Source organism: Lithobates pipiens, unplaced genomic scaffold (genome assembly GCF_037356315.1).
Source record: "Lithobates pipiens isolate NorthernLeopardFrog02 unplaced genomic scaffold, aLitPip1_a1.2 Scaffold_27, whole genome shotgun sequence".
NCBI lineage: Eukaryota > Metazoa > Chordata > Amphibia > Anura > Ranidae > Lithobates > Lithobates pipiens.
In genome coordinates, this window is record NW_027507788.1 from 33281754 (window position 1) to 33299724 (window position 17971).

At 45.5% G+C, this 17971-nt stretch overlaps 1 protein-coding gene and 1 pseudogene across 1 annotated transcript; both read right to left on the bottom strand.

The window, feature by feature from the left end:
• Nucleotides 1-814: 814 nt before the first annotated feature.
• Nucleotides 815-11558, bottom strand: LOC143932942 (C5a anaphylatoxin chemotactic receptor 1-like; annotated as a pseudogene).
• Nucleotides 11559-12769: 1211 nt separating this feature from the next.
• On the bottom strand, nt 12770-13997 carry LOC143933150 (C3a anaphylatoxin chemotactic receptor-like). The gene has a single exon (XM_077456086.1). The coding sequence runs from the start codon at nt 13994-13996 to the stop codon at nt 13004-13006; it is 993 nt and encodes a 330-aa protein (XP_077312212.1). The 5' UTR covers nt 13997; the 3' UTR covers nt 12770-13003.
• Nucleotides 13998-17971: the final 3974 nt, after the last annotated feature.

A 17971-nucleotide genomic window follows, 5' to 3' on the forward strand; every position in this document is an offset into this window, starting at 1 on the left:
ATGATCCCAGAAGTGATGTTTTTTTAAAGGTAATGGTTAAATTGAGTCATGTCCAAAACTGGTCTAAACAATGCATGTACACAGGGCCGTCTTTAATATTGATTGGACCCTGGACAAATTTTTTTTAGGGGGCCCCCTCCCATGCAATTTCACTCTTCACCTGCTCTGAGACATACAATAAATAGAAGCTGGACTTAAAATCAGTTTGCTGTATCAGATCAGGCAGCAATTGTTAATGGTTGCCAGAGGTTACAGCATAGCATTACTGCTTACTGACTGGTTGCTAGAAGTTACAGCACACATTATGGCTCACTGATTAGTTGCTAGAGGTTACAGCAAATGATTTCTGCTTGTTAATTAGTTGCTAGAGATTACTGTACAGTAATACTGCTCACTGATTGCTAGAGGTTACAGCATATCATCTTCTCACTGCAGGGGAGCATGATATACATATGAATGCCACTTTTATTTACATATCAATGCAGCTGGCCACAGCTATTTGCTTAGTAAAGCCGCTGCTATCTGCATATGAATGCCAGTTATTTACATGTAAACACAGGGTCTGCAGGTGAGTCATCTGTACATAACAGGGCTAAAACTTCAAGGGACAAGGACATTTAAACTGGGATAGTTGGCAAGTATGAGGCAGCTACTTTGGGCCCCACAACAACGACAGGGCCCAGGGCAGCTGCCCCTTTTGCCCTGCCTTAAAGACGGCCCTGCACGTACAGTGCATATCATGTGAGCCAATGGTCAGTTTGAGTTTTGATCATTCTTGGCAGTGAACGTTTCATGTGTAATTATGATAAATATTTTAACCAGCCAGTTCTTCACTACTCTGAATTTCAGATCTATCCAAGAAGGCTTTCTCCAGGCTTGCTGGAATGGATTTGATTAAATTGTCCATGAAGTCTCGGCAAAAGAACACATACAGAATAGGATTTATGCAACTGTTCACGTAAGCCAGACATATGCAAATTTCATTTATCAGGTTATCTAAAGCCGCGTACATGCGTAGCCGTCTGTCCGACGTACTTAGTTTGGCGGACGTCCGCCAAACTGTCCGTCGGAATTTTCGAACGGGCTACTTGCCCACACACGGTACTTTTTCAGCGGACTAATACGGCGTACTAAGTCCGCCGTACTTTCGAAATGAACGGACTCGCCCACACACGCGGAGGAAAGTCCGCTCATTTCAAGCGCGTCTCCAGGTAGGCGGGGCCCGCGAAGGAGACGTCGCTGGCCCCGCCGCCTGGTATGGACTTAAAGGGGAACCCCCAACGCCGAAAAAAATTGGCGTGGGGGTCCCCCCCAAGTCCACAACAGACCCTTGTCCGAGCACGCTACCCGGCCGGCCAGGAAAGGGGGGCGAGTGAGCGCCCCCCCCTTCTGAGCCGTACCAGGCCGCATGCCCTCAACATGGGGGGTGCCTTGGGGAAGGGGGGGCCGCGCGGTCCCCCCACCCCAAAGCACATTGTCCCCATGTTGATGAGGACAAGGGCCTCTTCCCGACAACCCTGGCCGTTGGTTGTCGGGGTCTGCGGGCGGGGGGCTTATCGGAATCCGGGAGCCCCCTTTAATAAGGGGGCCCCCGGATACCGGCCCCCCACCCTATGTGAATGAGTATGGAGTACAATGTACCCCTACTCATTCACCTGTAAAATAAAAGTACAAAAAAAAACACAACACACGAGATAAAATACTTTATTGCACAGCTCTGGGGGTCTTCCGTCTTCGGGGGTCTTCTCGCCGGACTCCTCCGCTATCTTCTTGTAGCTCTTTTGCTAGCAGAGGAGTCCGGCTTTCTTCCTCGCCGCCGGCCTCTTCTCCCGACTTCGGGGGTCTTGTCCCCCTCTTCGGTCTTCTGTCGCCGCTGCCGCCTTCCGTTCTTCTTCTCCAGGAGATGTTGACTCGACGATCTCTCCGGCCGCAATGCCAGGGACGCCCTGTGCTGCCACCTATATAGGGACAAGGGGCGGTGTCACATGGCTTTATGTCACATGGGTTGGTCACATGGGTTGATGTCACATGGGGACTGTGACATCGTAAGGGGGCGGGGTCACCATGTGACACCAACCCATGTGACATAAAGCCATGTGACACCGCCCCTTGTCCCTATATAAGTGGCCGCACAGCACGTCCCTGGCATTGTGGCCGGAGAGAGCGTTGAGTCAACATCTCCAGAAGAAGGAGAAGAAGAACGGAAGGCGGCAGCGGCGTCAGAAGACCGGGCCACCGCCTGTAAAAGAGCTATAAGAAGGCGCGGTGGCCCGGCAGAAGAACCGAAGAGGGGGACAAGACCCCCGAAGTCGGGAGAAGAGGCCGGCGGCGAGGAAGAAAGCCGGACTCCTCCGCTAGCAAAAGAGCTACAAGAAGATAGCGGAGGAGTCCGGCGAGAAGACCCCCGAAGACGGAAGACTCCCGGAGCTGTGCAATAAATTATTTTATCTCGTGTGTTGTGGTTTTTTTTGTACTTTATTTTACAGGTGAATGGGTAGGGGTACATTGTACCCCATACTCATTCAGATAGGCTGGGGGGGCCGGTATCCGGGGGCCCCCTTATTAAAGGGGCTCCCGGATTCCGATAAGCCCCCCGCCCGCAGACCCCGACAACCAACGGCCAGGGTTGCCGGGAAGAGGCCCTTGTCCTCATCAACATGGGGACAAGGTGCTTTGGGGTGGGGGGGCCGCGCACCCCCCCCTTCCCCAAGGCACCCCCCATGTTGAGGGCACGCGGCCTGGTACGGCTCAGGAGGGGGGGGGTGCTCGCTCGCCCCCCTTTCCTGGCCGGCCGGGTAGCGTGCTCGGACAAGGGTCTGTTGTGGACTTGGGGGGGACCCCCACGCCGATTTTTTTTGGTGTTGGGGGTTGCCCTTTAAGTCCATACCAGGTGGCGGGGCCAGCGACGTCTCCTTCGCGGGCCCCGCCTAAATGGAGACCCGCTCGAAATGAGCGGACTTTTCTCCGGGCGGGAAAAGTTTGCTCATTTCAAAAGTGCGGCGGGCAGATTGATGTGCAACACGAAATTCTAAGTCCGCCGTACTGTCGGGTCAAAAAAGTATGCCGGAGGCTACACACCGGGGGATTGTTTGGCGGACTTGAGTTTGCCGGACTTTTCCACCGGATTGTTTGATCGTGTGTACGTGGCATAATTGGTATTTAGCTTTGCCAATGTGGACAAGAGGCCAGGTATAATATGGGAACCAGAAGATGAAGAAGCCAAGCACAACTGCACTTAATATCTTGTAAGATTACTGGGATAGTTTTGATCCTCTCCTTTTTTTTTCAGCTTCAGAAATATAAGACCATAAGACACAAGGATGACAGTGAAGGGCAGCACAAACATAAAGAGAAATCTGGTGTCGCAACATTTTCACAAATTGATTTGATGAACTGTTTTCAACCTGCTCAGACTTTTCCGAACAGTCTGAAAAGTCAGTGTGTAGATTGTGGAAAACACTCAAAATCAGACAAAGCCCCCAAACCAATAACGTGTGCTAAGTTGCGTGTCCTGCATAGCTTTGTCCAAATTGGCCTTGTCACGGACACACAACGGACAACGCTGATGACGGTTAGGAAAGTAAGTGAGATATGGTAAGATATGAGAGAAAGTAAGATATGGTGAACAAAGACCACTCCGTAATGCCGATGGGAAGAAAGAGGCAGCACAGGAAGTCGGCAATTGGCCAAGTTGAGGAACCACACCGCACTGACGGTCTTCATCTTGAACCCAGCAATCCAGATGCCTAAACCATTTTCCACAATTCCTACAACAAAGGTGAAACTTTAGCAAGTGATGCAAAAGGCCTTAAAGTGGTTGTAAAGTGATTTTTTGACTTTTACCTACAGGAAATCCTATAATAAGGCTTACCTGTAGGTAAAAAAAATATCTCCTAAACCTGTATGGTTTAGGACAGTGGTCATCAACCCTGTCCTCTGGGCCCACTAACAGGCCAGGTTTTATGTATTACCTTGGAGAGATGCAGACTAGAATACTGCAATCACTGAGCAGCAAATGATATCACCTGTGATGTATTTCAGTCATCTTGCAAACCTGGCCTGTTAGTGGTCCCTGAGGATAGGGTTGATGACCACTGGTTTAGGAGATATTTCCCTCGCAATGCGCCACTGACTGCAGCGGCGCATGCGCACAGGGGATTCTCGGCTGGAAGCCCGGCAGACGCCGGACCCTGCCGGGAAGAAATCTCCCGTGCGCATGCGCGAGAGTGACGATATCGCGGGTCCAGCCACTCACAGCGCCGGAGCCGCGATACCCAGAAGAAATAGCTTATTATGAAATACCTTAGAACGAGGCCCCGATATCTGACCGATCCACGCCGAGGGAGCTGACATGTTCCCTCGGCGTGGATCCGGCCAGATGTCGGGACCTCATTCTAAGGTAAGTATTTCATAATGAGCTAGTATGCGGTGCATACTAGCTCATTATGCCTTTTCCTTTGCAGGTGAGAAAAAAAATAATTCAGCGGGTTTACAACTGCTTTAAGATATGGAAACACACTGGGGGAAACAAAGAAAGCGTCATGGCTTTCTAACATAGTTTTCATGGTACTGATTGTAATCCGTGGCTTCAGATGTAAATATTAAAAGTTGTCAGCACAGCGTATCATAATAAAAATGTTTCATGAACAAAAATACTGTATATTTTTATGAATATATAATGGGAAAGTGGATCTATACTATATCTTCAAGGCTGCATATTTAATATTTAACCACTTCTTGTCCTGGCCAATTCATTCATTTTTCACACACGTGTTAAAATCATCGTTCTTTTTCTAGAATATTACTTAAAACCCCCAAACAGTGTATATTTTCTTGAAGCAGAGGCCCTGAAGAATAAAACGGAGGCTATTGCTATTTTTTTCTGTTACACAATATTTGCTCTGCTGTTTATCAAGCAGCCACTTTATTAGGTACACATGTTACATAGTTAGTAAGGTTGAATAAAGACACCAGTCCATCCAGTCCAACCTGAGTGAATGTCTACAATTGTCCCTATCCCTGAACATTGCACACTCACATTGGCCCCTACCCTCAAGGAGCCCACAATCCAAGGTCCCCATTCATATACTAGGGCCAATTTTGGACAGAAGCCAATTAACCTACCTGCATGTCTTTGGATTGCGGAAGGAAACAGGAGCACCCGGAGGAAACCCACGCAGGCACAGGGAGAACATGCAAACTCCAGGCAGGTAGTGTCGTGGTTGGGATTCGACCAGCAACCCTTTTTGCTGCTAGGTGAGAGTGCTAGCCACTACACCACTGTGCCTCCCCACTGTTCAATCTCTTGGTAACACAACTTGCTAATCAGCCAATCACATGGCAGTAACTCAATGCATTTAGATGCATTGAGATGCATTTCGATTCATCTCAATGCATCATTTGCTGAAGGTCACACCAAGCGTGGGAATGGGGATTTAAGTGACTTTGAATGTGACATGGTTGTTGGTGCCAGGCGGGCTGGTCTGAGTATTTCAAAAACTGCTGATCCACTGGGATTTTCACACACAACCATCTCGTGGGTTTACAGAGAATGTTCCGAAAAAGAGAAAATATCCAGTGAGCAGCAGTTGTGTGGAGAAAAATGCCTTGTTGGCTTCAGAGGTCAGAGTAGAATGGGCAGACTGATTTGAGATGATAGAAAGGCAACAGTAACCCAGATAAGCACTCGTTACAAACAAGGTATGCAGAATACCATCTCTGAACGCACAACACATCGAACCTTGAAGCAGATGGGCTACGGCAAGCAGCAGACCACATTGCGTGCCACGCCTGTCAGCTAAGAACAGGAAACTGAGGCTGACCCACCAAAATTGGACAATAGAAGATTGGAAAAATGTTGGTCGGATGAGTCTCAATTTCAGCGGTGACATTCAGATGGTAGGGTCAGAATTTGATGTAAACAACATGAAAGCATGGATCCATCCTGCCTTGTATCAATGGTTCAGGCTGGTGGTGGTGTAATAGTGTGGGGGATATTTTCTTCACACACTTTGGGCCCCTTAGTACCAATTGAGCATCATTTAAACACCACGGCCTACCTGAGTATTGTTGCTGACCATGTCCATCCCTTTATGACTACAGTGTCCCCATCTTCTGATGGCTCCTTCCAGCAGGATAATGCACCATATCACAAAGCTCCAATCATCTCACCACTGGTTTCTTGAACATGACAATGAATGTCCTCCAATGACCTCCACAGTCACCAGATCTCAATCCAATAGAGCACCTTTGGGATGTGGGAGATTCTCATCATGGATGTGCAGCTGACAAAATTGCACCAACTGCGTGCTGCTACTATCACTATGTCACTATGGACCAAAATCTCTGAGGAATGTTTCCAACACCTAGTTGAATCTATGCCACCCAGAATTAAAGTGGAAGTAAACCTCCCTATCATTTTCAGCCAAGGAAGCTGCCATCTTGGCCTCCGTTTAATCTGTAACGGCCATGAAGCTGCACATGTGATAGTTATGACACCAGCCATTGGATGGTTTGACAGTTTGGTTGAGAGTACAACCAATGTGACAGTTAGCACTTCTGGCATGCCGGGAATGTAACTGTTTTTTCAAACTGTTATATTGATGGGTTTACTTCCACTTTAAGGCAGTTCTTAAGGCAAGAGGGGGTTCAACCTGGTATTAGCAAGGTCTACTTAATAAAGTGGCCGGTGAGTGTATTATTCCAGGTGAGACTACACTAAATGAATTTTAGTGCAAACAAATTCAATATATAACCAATTTTTGGGTAAAATATAATGCCACGTTCACGTGATCGGAATTTTGGTTGGAAAAAGCTCTGATGCTTTTCCCAAAGGAATTCTGACGGGATTTCACTCAAGCTGTCTTGCATACACACGGTCACATCAAATTCCGACCGTCAAGAACGCAGTGACGACCTAGCCAGTAGCTAATAGCTTCCATCTCGTAGTTGAATCTGAGCGTGCATGAGTTTTTGCGCGTCGGAATTGCATACAGGCGATCGTAATTTCCGTCTGAAAAATTGAGAACACGCTCTCAAATTTTTGCTGGCGGGAATTCGGCCAGCTATATTCCGATGGAGCATACACACAGTAGCATTTTCCGATGAAAAGCTCTCATCTGTGTTTTGCTGGCCGAAATTCCGATCATGTGTACGCGGCATTAGATATAGTTAAGTCAAGTGAATAGATACAAAACATGTCAAGGCTCTAAATTGTGTGCAGTTGTAAAATGGTGAAAAACGATGGTGCTGATGATGGTGATTGATAAAACATGTTGATTTGTAATGTACAAACTCTGCTCCCTCCACAAGCCTCAACCCACAACAAGCACTATTTCTGGAAGAGGTGGCAACTTTACTGTCTAATGAATGCCCTACACTGGCCATTAAGAGTTAATTTTTACTATATCTATTAGAGCCCTGCTATCTTAATTGCACTCAAATGCAACTAAAAGAGCACAGATCATGCTCCATGCGCTACTTCCTTGCTTGACCATCTGCAGGTCCAGGACCAACATGGCGAATGCCAGTGTGTGGAGGGGATGAAGAACGTTGGAGACGTTATCTGCTTTCCTTCCATTCTTGTTGGTGAACCGGAAAGTGATATGGAGGATCTGGTGTCACTCTGTCACTTTGCCCGCCTAGCATAGCCGGGAAGGAGTGTATTGCAATGTAATCTGTGCCAGTCCCTCACTGTGTCCATTCAGAAAAGAAAGGGGCCGGTAAATGATTCTCCCTCAACCCTGAAATATCTTCCTGTGTGCCTGCAGCAGCCAGCGGGAGAGAAGAGGAGGGAAGCCGGTAGTGCTGCGTTGGGGTGGGGGGGGGGACCAGGCAACAAGGGTAATCAGCACTGAACAGGATGATTAGGGTGTGCACAGGCATACCTGGCATACCCTGTGCTGACGTCTATGGCATCTAGGATGTTGCAATCAATTGAACCAGCAACAGGCATGCCACACACCAAGATGCGAAATGATATTCTTCCTTTATTGAACCAGCCAACAGAAGAAAGTTCTATTCTGGTATGTATCCTGCAGGTGTTTGATGGGCAGTACTACTGGCTGTACAAGATCCTTTCAACCAAATAGTGCCATGCTGCACCATGTGGAATCCTGGCAGTTGTGGCACAACGGTGCAGATTTTTAGAAGGTAACACAGGAGGCAAGGAGGACCATCAAGTGCCTCCTAAAGTGTTCCACCGCTCTTCAGCGGGTGATGTCAGTGTGCACGGGCTCCCATAAATATTGGTTTGGCTACTTATTACCTAGGTGCCCGTTGTTCTATTCTTTCACTTTGGAACAGTGATTGATAAAGAAATGCTATGTACACAGCAGGGGCGGACTGACAACTCATTGGGCCCCCGGGCAATATGAGATTTTGGGGCCCTCGGGCAATAGGAGAAGATAATGGGACCCCTGAGCAATAGGAGATTATGGGGCCCCCAGGCAATATGAGATTATGGGGCCCCCAAGCAATCGATTATGGGGCCACACAGTATACATACACATACAGTATACACACAGACACACAATATACACACACAGAATACACAATCACAATGAAAAGGTACTGGAGAGGCGGGGCAGCTATAATCTTGGGATTTTTAAAAAAGCACAGATTTTTACATACTGTCCCTGGTTTTATTGAGGCTAGCAACCCAGATGGGGCCCCTTAGTGGCATGGGGCCTTTGGGCAGTGCACTAGTGCCCGATTGGTCAGTTTGCCCCTGGTACACTGACAGGAACAGTCACAAGAATGGCTCAGGGTAAGATTAGTAAATTCTTCTTCTGCTTTTCGCTGAGCAGAAATTGGTTGCATCAAAACATACAATCTAGATGAAAGCACATTTAAAGAGTTAGCAGGTGTGGTCACTAATGTTTATGATCTTTACGAATGCCCGTCAAAATTGTGTACATTGCAGCACCCAATGTTGTTCACGTGGTTTTGTTAGCGGCGGGTCATGTTGCATCACGTCAAAATGTACCTATCGTGTGGTTTGGAAGGGTTTGCAGCTCCCCAAATGCTTCCACTGAAATCAATATAAACACGCTGCTAATTGCATCACAAATGCCACTATGGTGTTTACAGCCCGTGTGAGATGTGTTTAGAACGTGTTAATAGCCAATATAATTATACAAAAATCCATAAAATAAAAACAATACAGAGGGGGGTGTCTGACAAGCGTATTTGAACAAGATACAAACACATGACTAAAAATCTAGGGTAAGGTAAGTGAGAGAGAAAGAAAGAAAGAAAGAAAGAAAGCATTATTTATATGTAGGACTGGTCAGCATATTGAATTTTGTATGTGGACAAACTACTAAAAAATAAAAGAATTTCTGATAGCAGACAACCGTATTTGAACATGACATCACAGAAAGAGAGAGAAAGAAATAGAGAGAGAGTAAAGTCGTAGCTATACGTGGGATCAGGATAGCAGGCGCGCACGCCGGCCAATTGTCATTTGAAGAGCGACAGCGCTGAAAGCTGAAAATTGGCTTAGGCAGGAAGGGGGTGTAAGTGCCCGGTATTGAAATAGTTAAAAAAAAATGGATAACAATTAATGCAACACAGTAAGTTTTCAGCTCGCTGAATTTTTAATAAGAGATCAAACAGCATAAGCAAATCAGTAGTAATCCACAGCAACATTTTTATACACTGCCCTCCAGTGTTTACATTTAGCAATTACATGAGACTTTATCTGAGTACAGGAAAGGAAAGCACATCAATGTTATTTTGTGTTCAATTCGTTTTTATTAAGCGTAAGGGGAATCAAAAGTACACTTTACACAATGTAACAGTGAACAGTTGGTGCACAATACAGAGTAGTATTACATGTTTAGGACATTCATCTTTATACTGTATGCAATATATGGTGACAACATGGCACGTCTACGGAACACAATACGTCTCGACTAAAGCCCTTTCTAGATTCAGAGTGCCCTACTCAAGAGAGGAATCATAGTAGACAAACAGTTGTCCTATCGAGAATACAGGCGTTGGAATCCACTCTGTAGGCAGCTATTAATAGGGTATACCTCCTTAGACAGTATAGTATGTGAAAAAAGGTAAGAAGGAGTAAAGAGAGAGCAAAAGGAGGGTGAAGAGGTAGGGAGGTGGGTGAAGAGGTAGGGAGGAGGGTGAAGAGGTAGGGATGAGGGTGGTGAAGGGGTGGGGAGAGTGTATCCGACTCGGTCCATTTTCCCTCATACAAAAGCACCCAATCATGACCATATTACGTATGTTGAGACATAATTTCCGCATATACCCAAGTGTACTGTAACCCGAGCCAGCAGGACCATATCTTCTTTGCTAAGTCGGATTTGTTTCTAAGGGAGAGGGGAGAGGGTCATATCTTCCATGAAGTAGCTATTATCCACTTTAATCAACCATTGACGTAGGGTCGGAATGGTCATTGTTTTCCAATACTGAGGGATAAGTGTCTTTGCGGCATTGAGAAGATAGGGTGTAATCGACTTTTTATATGGTTCTACTGGCTTGCCCGAACAGTGGAATAAAACAACCCACGGATTGTTGGGAACTTCCCAACCCTGAATTTCTTTGATCCAGTACAAAATGGCTAGCCAGAACAGACGTAGCCGTGGGCAAAACCACCAAATGTGGGCGTGTGTGGCTTTCTCTCCACACTTCCTCCAACACAACAGAGATATCTGTGGGAAAGTCTTGGGTTGTACCAAAGCTGGATGGTGCCATCTAGTCAATAGTTTGTAATTAACCTCCGCCATTCTAGATGCTCCGGAGGAGGTGTGAGCCAGGAGAAGGATGTTAGATCTTTGACTTGTTGGCAGTTCCTTTTGTAAATCTAGTTCCCAGTTTCAGACAAACATGGGAGTTCTTGTGGATGCCAGTGCTAACAGTGTGTGGTAAAAGTGAGAGATGGGTTTCTCTATGGCGTGGTCCTTGGAAAAAGCGACTTCCACAGGCGTCAGTTCAGAGAGAGCTCTCAGGGGTTTTGGGAGCGAGTGACAAAATCCGCTAGTTGCCGGTAGCACATCGATGTTATAAGCATTAACCCAGTTTAAAAATATGAACCAGTAGAATAGACTTTTTTCAGTTTGAAGTTGTGAAACCAATGCACAGCTGTTGTGGAGTTTAAAATCAAAGAGAATGCACAATATAGGGGATGTATAGGTAGCATGTCCTTTATGGAAAATAACTGGGTTCAATAAGTCCTGCAGCTTTACAATACAGATCTGGGGGTCCAGTAATTCACTGGTTAACTCTTATATGCAGCCCTGCCACTTGCCACAGACTGGAGGCTCAGTGGCTGTTCCTCGAGGGCCATAACAAGTGCTATCTTCTAGGTATGATGAGGTAAATATGAACCCTTTTTATCTCTAGGTTATGTTTTTAATTCTACATTAAAGGGGTCGTGAAGGCTGAAGGTTTTTTACCTCCATGCATTCTATGCATGATGGTAAAAAACCTTCTGTGTGCTGCTCAACCGTCACCTCCCCCCATTACTCACCGGAGCCTCCTCTCAATCCAGTGATGTACACGTGAGCCTCGATTGTCTGGGGTCTCTCTCTCCTCATTGGCTGAAGCACAGCAGTGGGAGCCTTTGCCTTTGGCTCCCACAGCTGTCAATCACAGCCAGTGAGCCAATGAGGAGAGAGAGGAGGGTGGAGCCGGTGGATGCATAGAGCGGGGCTCAGTAATGAGCAGGCCCCAGTGCCCCCAATAAAAGCAGCTCGCTATTAGGGGCACTTGTCAAGGGGAAGGATTCAGGAGTGTCAGCAGGGTCCTGAAAATAAGAGGATCGGGGCTGCTCTGTGCAAAACCACTGAACAGAGCAGGTAAATATGACATGTTTTTTTTTAATGTACTGTATTATATATAATATCACTTCAACTAACAATCCCACACACACGTACACGTACATATCAACCTTGGGGTACTACCCATAGGAAAACATTGATATGATCTTAATGAGTAGCATCCCTCTCAAACATTCCAGCATCTATAGTGCAGCAGCCATGCACTCTTTTCCTTCTAAAATCTCTGATGTAGACATAATGTTGAACCCCTGTACCAACCTACATACAATGTTTTCCCATCCTACTACACGTTCTTGAAAATCTTGATGTACAATACTTCCTATGCTGAGACCCATTGACCCAACAGTTTCTCTAGAGGCTGCTAGGGGTTCCTTGAGCAATGGGCATTTTCTGCCTCTCAGACAAGTTCCCACTGACACCATTGACGTTTTTAGCTATCTGTAAGGTGGTAATTCTTCCCAATGACCACCAGTGTAAGGAGCATTCCTCCCACTGATGGGATGGGATCACATTAATTTACCATGAGTTGTAAATATTGTAATTTCTAGAAGGGGTTCCTTGAGACTGGAAAATAATTCAAGGGGTTCCTCTGAGTTTAAAAAAAGGTCAAGAAAGTCTGGTGTACCGTATTGCATATATTAAATATAACAATATCCACTCTCCATATTAAATGGGACCTTTTGTTTTCTTTGTAAAATCTACCAAGACCTCTGCATTTATAAATGGTTTCAGTTGATTCTCCACACTTTAAATATATGATCCCAGAGCAGCCTTTCTCAACCTTTTCAACACAGAGGAACCCTTGAACTAGATCTCTGGTCTCGGGGAACCCCTGCTAAAAATTAGAAATCTACAACTCATAATACAATAGTGAGATGGTGAGTGGGAAGAATGGTCCTTACACTTGTGGTCATTGGGAAGAATTACCTTCTTACAGATAGCTAAAAAGATCAATGGTATGAGTGGGAACTTATCTGAGAGGCAGAAAGTGCCCAATGCTGAAGGAACCCCTAGCAACCTTGGAGGAACCCTAGGGTTCCACGGAACCCTTGTTGAGAATCACTGTCTCAGAGTGATGTTGAGTCATGTCCACAAATTGTCTAAGCAATGCACGTACAGTGCATATCATGTGAGCCAATGGTCAGTTTGAGTTTTGATCATTCTTGGCAGTGAACGTTTCATGTGTAATTATGATAAATATTTTAACCAGCCAGTTCTTCACTACTCTGAAGTTCAGATCTATCCAAGAAGGCTTTCTCCAGGCTTGCTGGAATGGATTTGATTAAATTGTCCTTGAAGTCTCGGCAAAAGAACACATACAGAATAGGATTTATACAACTGCTCACGTAAGCCAGACATATGCAAATTTCATTTATCAGGTTGTCTACTTGGTATTTAGCTTTGCCAATGTGGACAAGAGGCCAGGTATAATATGGGAACCAGCAGATGAAGAAGCCAAGCACAACTGCAATTAATAACTTGTAGGGTTGCTGGGATAGATTTGATCCTCTCCTTTTTTTTTTTAACTCCAGAAATATAAGACCATAAGACACAAGGATGACGGTGAAGGGCAGCACAAACATAAAGGTAAATCTGGTGTGTCGCAACATTTTCACAAATTGATTTGATGAACTGTTTTCAACCTGCTTAGACTTTTCCGAACAGTCTGAAAAGTCAGTGTGTAGATTGTGGAAGGCAATAAATGGAACACTCAAAATCAGACAAAGCCCCCAAACCATGCCGGAAATAACGTGTGCTAAGTTGCGTGTCCTGCGTAGCTTTGCCCAAATTGGCCTTGTCACAGACACACAACGGTCAACGCTGATGACGGTTAAGAAGTAGACGCTGCCACACATGTTTAGAATCGATGTCATTACACTTATTTTACACAACTCTTCAGGAAAGTAAGATATGGTGAACAAAGACCACTCCGTAATGCCGATGGGAAGAAAGAGGCAGCACAGGAAATCGGCAATGGCCAAGTTGAGGAACCACACCGCACTGACGGTCTTCATCTTGAACCCAGCAATCCAGATGACTAAACCATTTCCCACAATTCCGACAACAAAGGTGAAACTGTAGCAAGTGATGCAAAAGGCCTTAAGATATGGAAACACACTGGGGGAAACAAAGAAATTGCCATGGCTTTCTAACATATAGTTTTCATGGGACTGATTGTAATCCGTGGCTTCCATGCTGGATGAATATCTGCAGGTGTAAATATTAAAAATTGTCAGCACAGTGTATCATAATAAAAATGTTTCATGAACACAATTACTGCATATTTTTATGAATATATAATGAGAAAGTGGATCCATACATCTTCAAGGCTGCATATTTAACCACTTGCCTACAGGGCACTTACACCCCCTTCCTGCCCAAGCCATTTTCAGATTTCAGTGCTGTTGCACTTTGAATGACAATTGCGCTGTCATGCTACACTGTAACTGTGTGAAATTGTTATCATTTTCTTCACACAAATAGAGATTTTTTTGGTGGTATATAATCACTGCTGGGTTTTTTTATTTTTTACAAAAAAAAGACCAAAAATTTTGAAAAAAAAATAGTTTTACCTAGTTTCTGTCAGTAAATTTCATAACTAAGTAATTTTTCTCCTTCACTGATGTGTACTGACGAAGCGGCACTGATGGGCACTGATAGGCTGAACTGGTGGATATTGATGAGGCGGCACTTATGGGCACTGATAGGTGGCACTGATATGTGGCACTGATAGGTGGCACTTATGGGCACTGTTAGGTGGCACTGATGGGCACTAATAGGCAACACTGGTGGCCACTGATAGGTGGCACAGGTGGGCACTGATAGGCGGCAATGGTGGGCACTGATAGGTGGTACGGATAGGCAGTACTTATGGGCATTGATGTTTGGCACTGATGGGCAACACCAATGGGCATTGATCGACAGCAGTGATGGGCAGCACTGATAGGCAGCTCTGATAGCCAGCACCGACTGGCATCGCTAATAGGCACTGATTGGTAGCACTTGTGGGCAGGGGTGGGCACTGATTTCTGCCACTGGTGGGCAATGGTGGGCACTAATTGGTGACACTAGTGGGCACTTAATTGTAATCAGGGCACTGATGATCAGTGCCCTGATTACATACCTAGCTGTCCCCTGTGAGGAGATGCCGCTGATCGGCCCTCCTCTCTTCACAGTCTATCAGTGTGAGGCGAGGAGTGCTGATTATCGGCATCTCTGTGTTTACATGTGACCGGCTGTGATTGGACACAGCTGATCACATAGTTAAAGAGCTGAAGACGTTGCTCTTTACAGAGATCAGGGTCGCACCATGTTCTGGCAACGCAGCCACAATTGCTGCGCTGTGTGTGCCCCTGGGGGCGTGCAACGGCATCCCAAAATGAGAACTGCACCTCGCTGCCATCATTTGACGGTGGGCAGGTGGCAACTAGTTAACCGTTTTGTCTCCTGGGCAATTTAGTAATTTTTCACACCCGTGTTAAAATCAGCATTTTGTTTCTAGACTACTATTTAAAAACCAAAAACAGTGTATATTTTCTGAAAGCAGAGGCCCTGAAGAATAAAACACAATATTTTCTCAGCTTTTTATCAAATATACACTCACCAGCCACTTTATTGGGTACACCTGTTTAATTGCTTTCTAACCCAACTTGCTAGTCAGCCAATCACATGGCAGTGACTCAATGCATTTAGGCATCTAGACATGGTGAAGATGGCTTGCTGAAGGTCAAACTGAGCATGGGAATGGTAAAGAAAGGCAATTTAAGTGACTTTGAACGTGGCATGGTTGTTGGTGCCAGACGGCCTGGTCTGAGTATTTAAACAACTGCTGATCTACTGCGATTTTCACACATAACCATCTCTCGGGTTTACAGAGCATGGTCCGAAAAAGAGAAAGTATCCAGAGAGTGGCAGTTATGTGGAGGAAAATGCCTTGTTGGCTTCAGTGATCAGAGAAGAATGGGCAGTAACTCAGATAACCACTCGATACAAACAAGGTATACAGTATACCATTTCTGGATGCACAACACGTCGAACTTTATAGCAGATGGGCTACAGCAACAGAAGACCACACTGGGTGCCACTCCTGTCAGCTAAGAACAGGAAACTGAGGCTACAATTTAAACAGGGTCACCATAATTGGACAATAGAAGATTGGAAAAATGTTGGTCGGATGAGTCTTGATTTCAGCTGCGACATTCAGATGCATCGTTTAAACACCACGGCCTACCTGAGTATTGTTGGTGACCATGTCCATCTCTTTATGACTACAGTGTACCCATCCTCTGATGGCTCCTTCCAGCAGGACAATGCACCATGTCACAAAACTCCAATCATCTCACCACTGGTTTCTTAACCATGACAATGAGGTGACTGTACTCCAATGGCCTCCACAGCCACCAGATCTCCATCCAATAGAGCACCTTGTAGAGGAAGAAAAAATTCTCATCATGGATGTGCAGCTGACAAAATTGCACCAACTGCGTGATGCTATCATGTCATTATGGACCAAAATCTCTGAGAAATGTTTCCGACATCTTGTTGAATCTATGCCACCAATAGGGATGAGCTCGGTGTTCGACTCAAACATCGGCTGTTCATCTGTTCGGCGAATTCAGAACTTTGTGGACCGTTCGCACCAAATTCATGTGGCACGAACGGCCCACAATGCACTACGCCATCACAGTGCATTGCTGGCTCATGATTGGCCAAGCATGCACTGTGACCCCGCATGCTTGGCCAATCACAGCGCCGGAAGCGAGGAGAGCCATAATTGGACACAGGCAGGATGCCTGTGGCCAATTATAGCTCAGGGGGTTTAGTACTGTACATGCCCCACACTATATAAGGCCGCCAGCGTGGCGGCCTTGTGTAGTATGTTCCGGCGTGCAGGGAAAGAGCAAGATAGGCAGGGACAGTGTGTTCTTTTCTAAGGCATCTGCAGGAGTTAGTGGGTGTTGTGTGCTTCCAGCACAGTATACACCTGTATCTACCCTTTTTTGCTGGTGTTCTCTAATACAGGCATCTGCAAGAGGTAAATTGGGTGTTGTGTGCCTCTAGCGCAGCACAGTATACACCTGTATCTACCCTTTATTGCTGGTGTTCTCTAATACATCCATCTGCAGGAGTTAAAGTGGGTGTTGTGTGCCTCTAGCACAGTATACACCTGTATCTACCCTTTATTGCTGGTGTTCTTTCATACAGGCATCTGCAGGAGTTAAAGTCGGTGTTGTGTGCCTCCAGCACAGTATACACCTGAAGACACCCCTTATCGCTGGTGTTGTCTGTTGCATATCTTGCATATTAGCCTTTAAAATTAGCACTTTTGATTTCAAACATTCGAGCCTCATAGACTTTAATAGGGTTCTAAAGTTCGTACGAATTTTCGGTCCGTTCGAAGGTTCTGGTGCGAACCGAACCGGGGGGTGTTCGGCTCATCCCTAGCCACCAAGAATTAAGGCAATTCTGAAGGCAAGAGGGGGTTCAACCCGGTACTAGCAAGGTGTATCTAATAAAGTGGCCGGTGAGAGTATTATTCCAGGTGAAACTACATTAAAATGAATTTTAGTGCACACAATTACAATATATAACCAATTTTTGGGTAACATATAAGATATAGTTGAGTCAAGTAAATAGATACAAAACATGTCAAGACTGTAAATTGCGTGCGCCTGTAAAATGGTAAAAAAAGAAGGTGCTGACAAGGTTGATTGATAAAACAAGCTGATGATGGTGATTGATAAAACATTTTGATTTGTAATGTACAAACTCTGCTCCCTCCACAAGCCTCAACCCACAACAAGCACTATTTCTGCAAGAGGTGGCAACTCTACTGTTCAATGAATGCCCTACACTGGCCATTAAGAGTTAATATTTACTATATCTATTAGAGCCCTGCTATATCCCTTGCAATAAAAGAGCACAGATCATGCTCCATGTGCTACTTCCCTGATGGCACACCTCCCAACTTTTTGAGATGGGAATGGGGGACACCTATCAGCAAAAGCATGCAGGCATAGGGCACACCCCCGGCCACACCCCCTTAAAGGAGAATTGTACAAAAAAAAAACAAGATTGGTTAAAACCACAAGTGATTTTTTTTACCACTTCTATTCCTTTATATTGGCTTTTGGAATTTACAAATGCACCCATTTAGAAATCAGATGAAG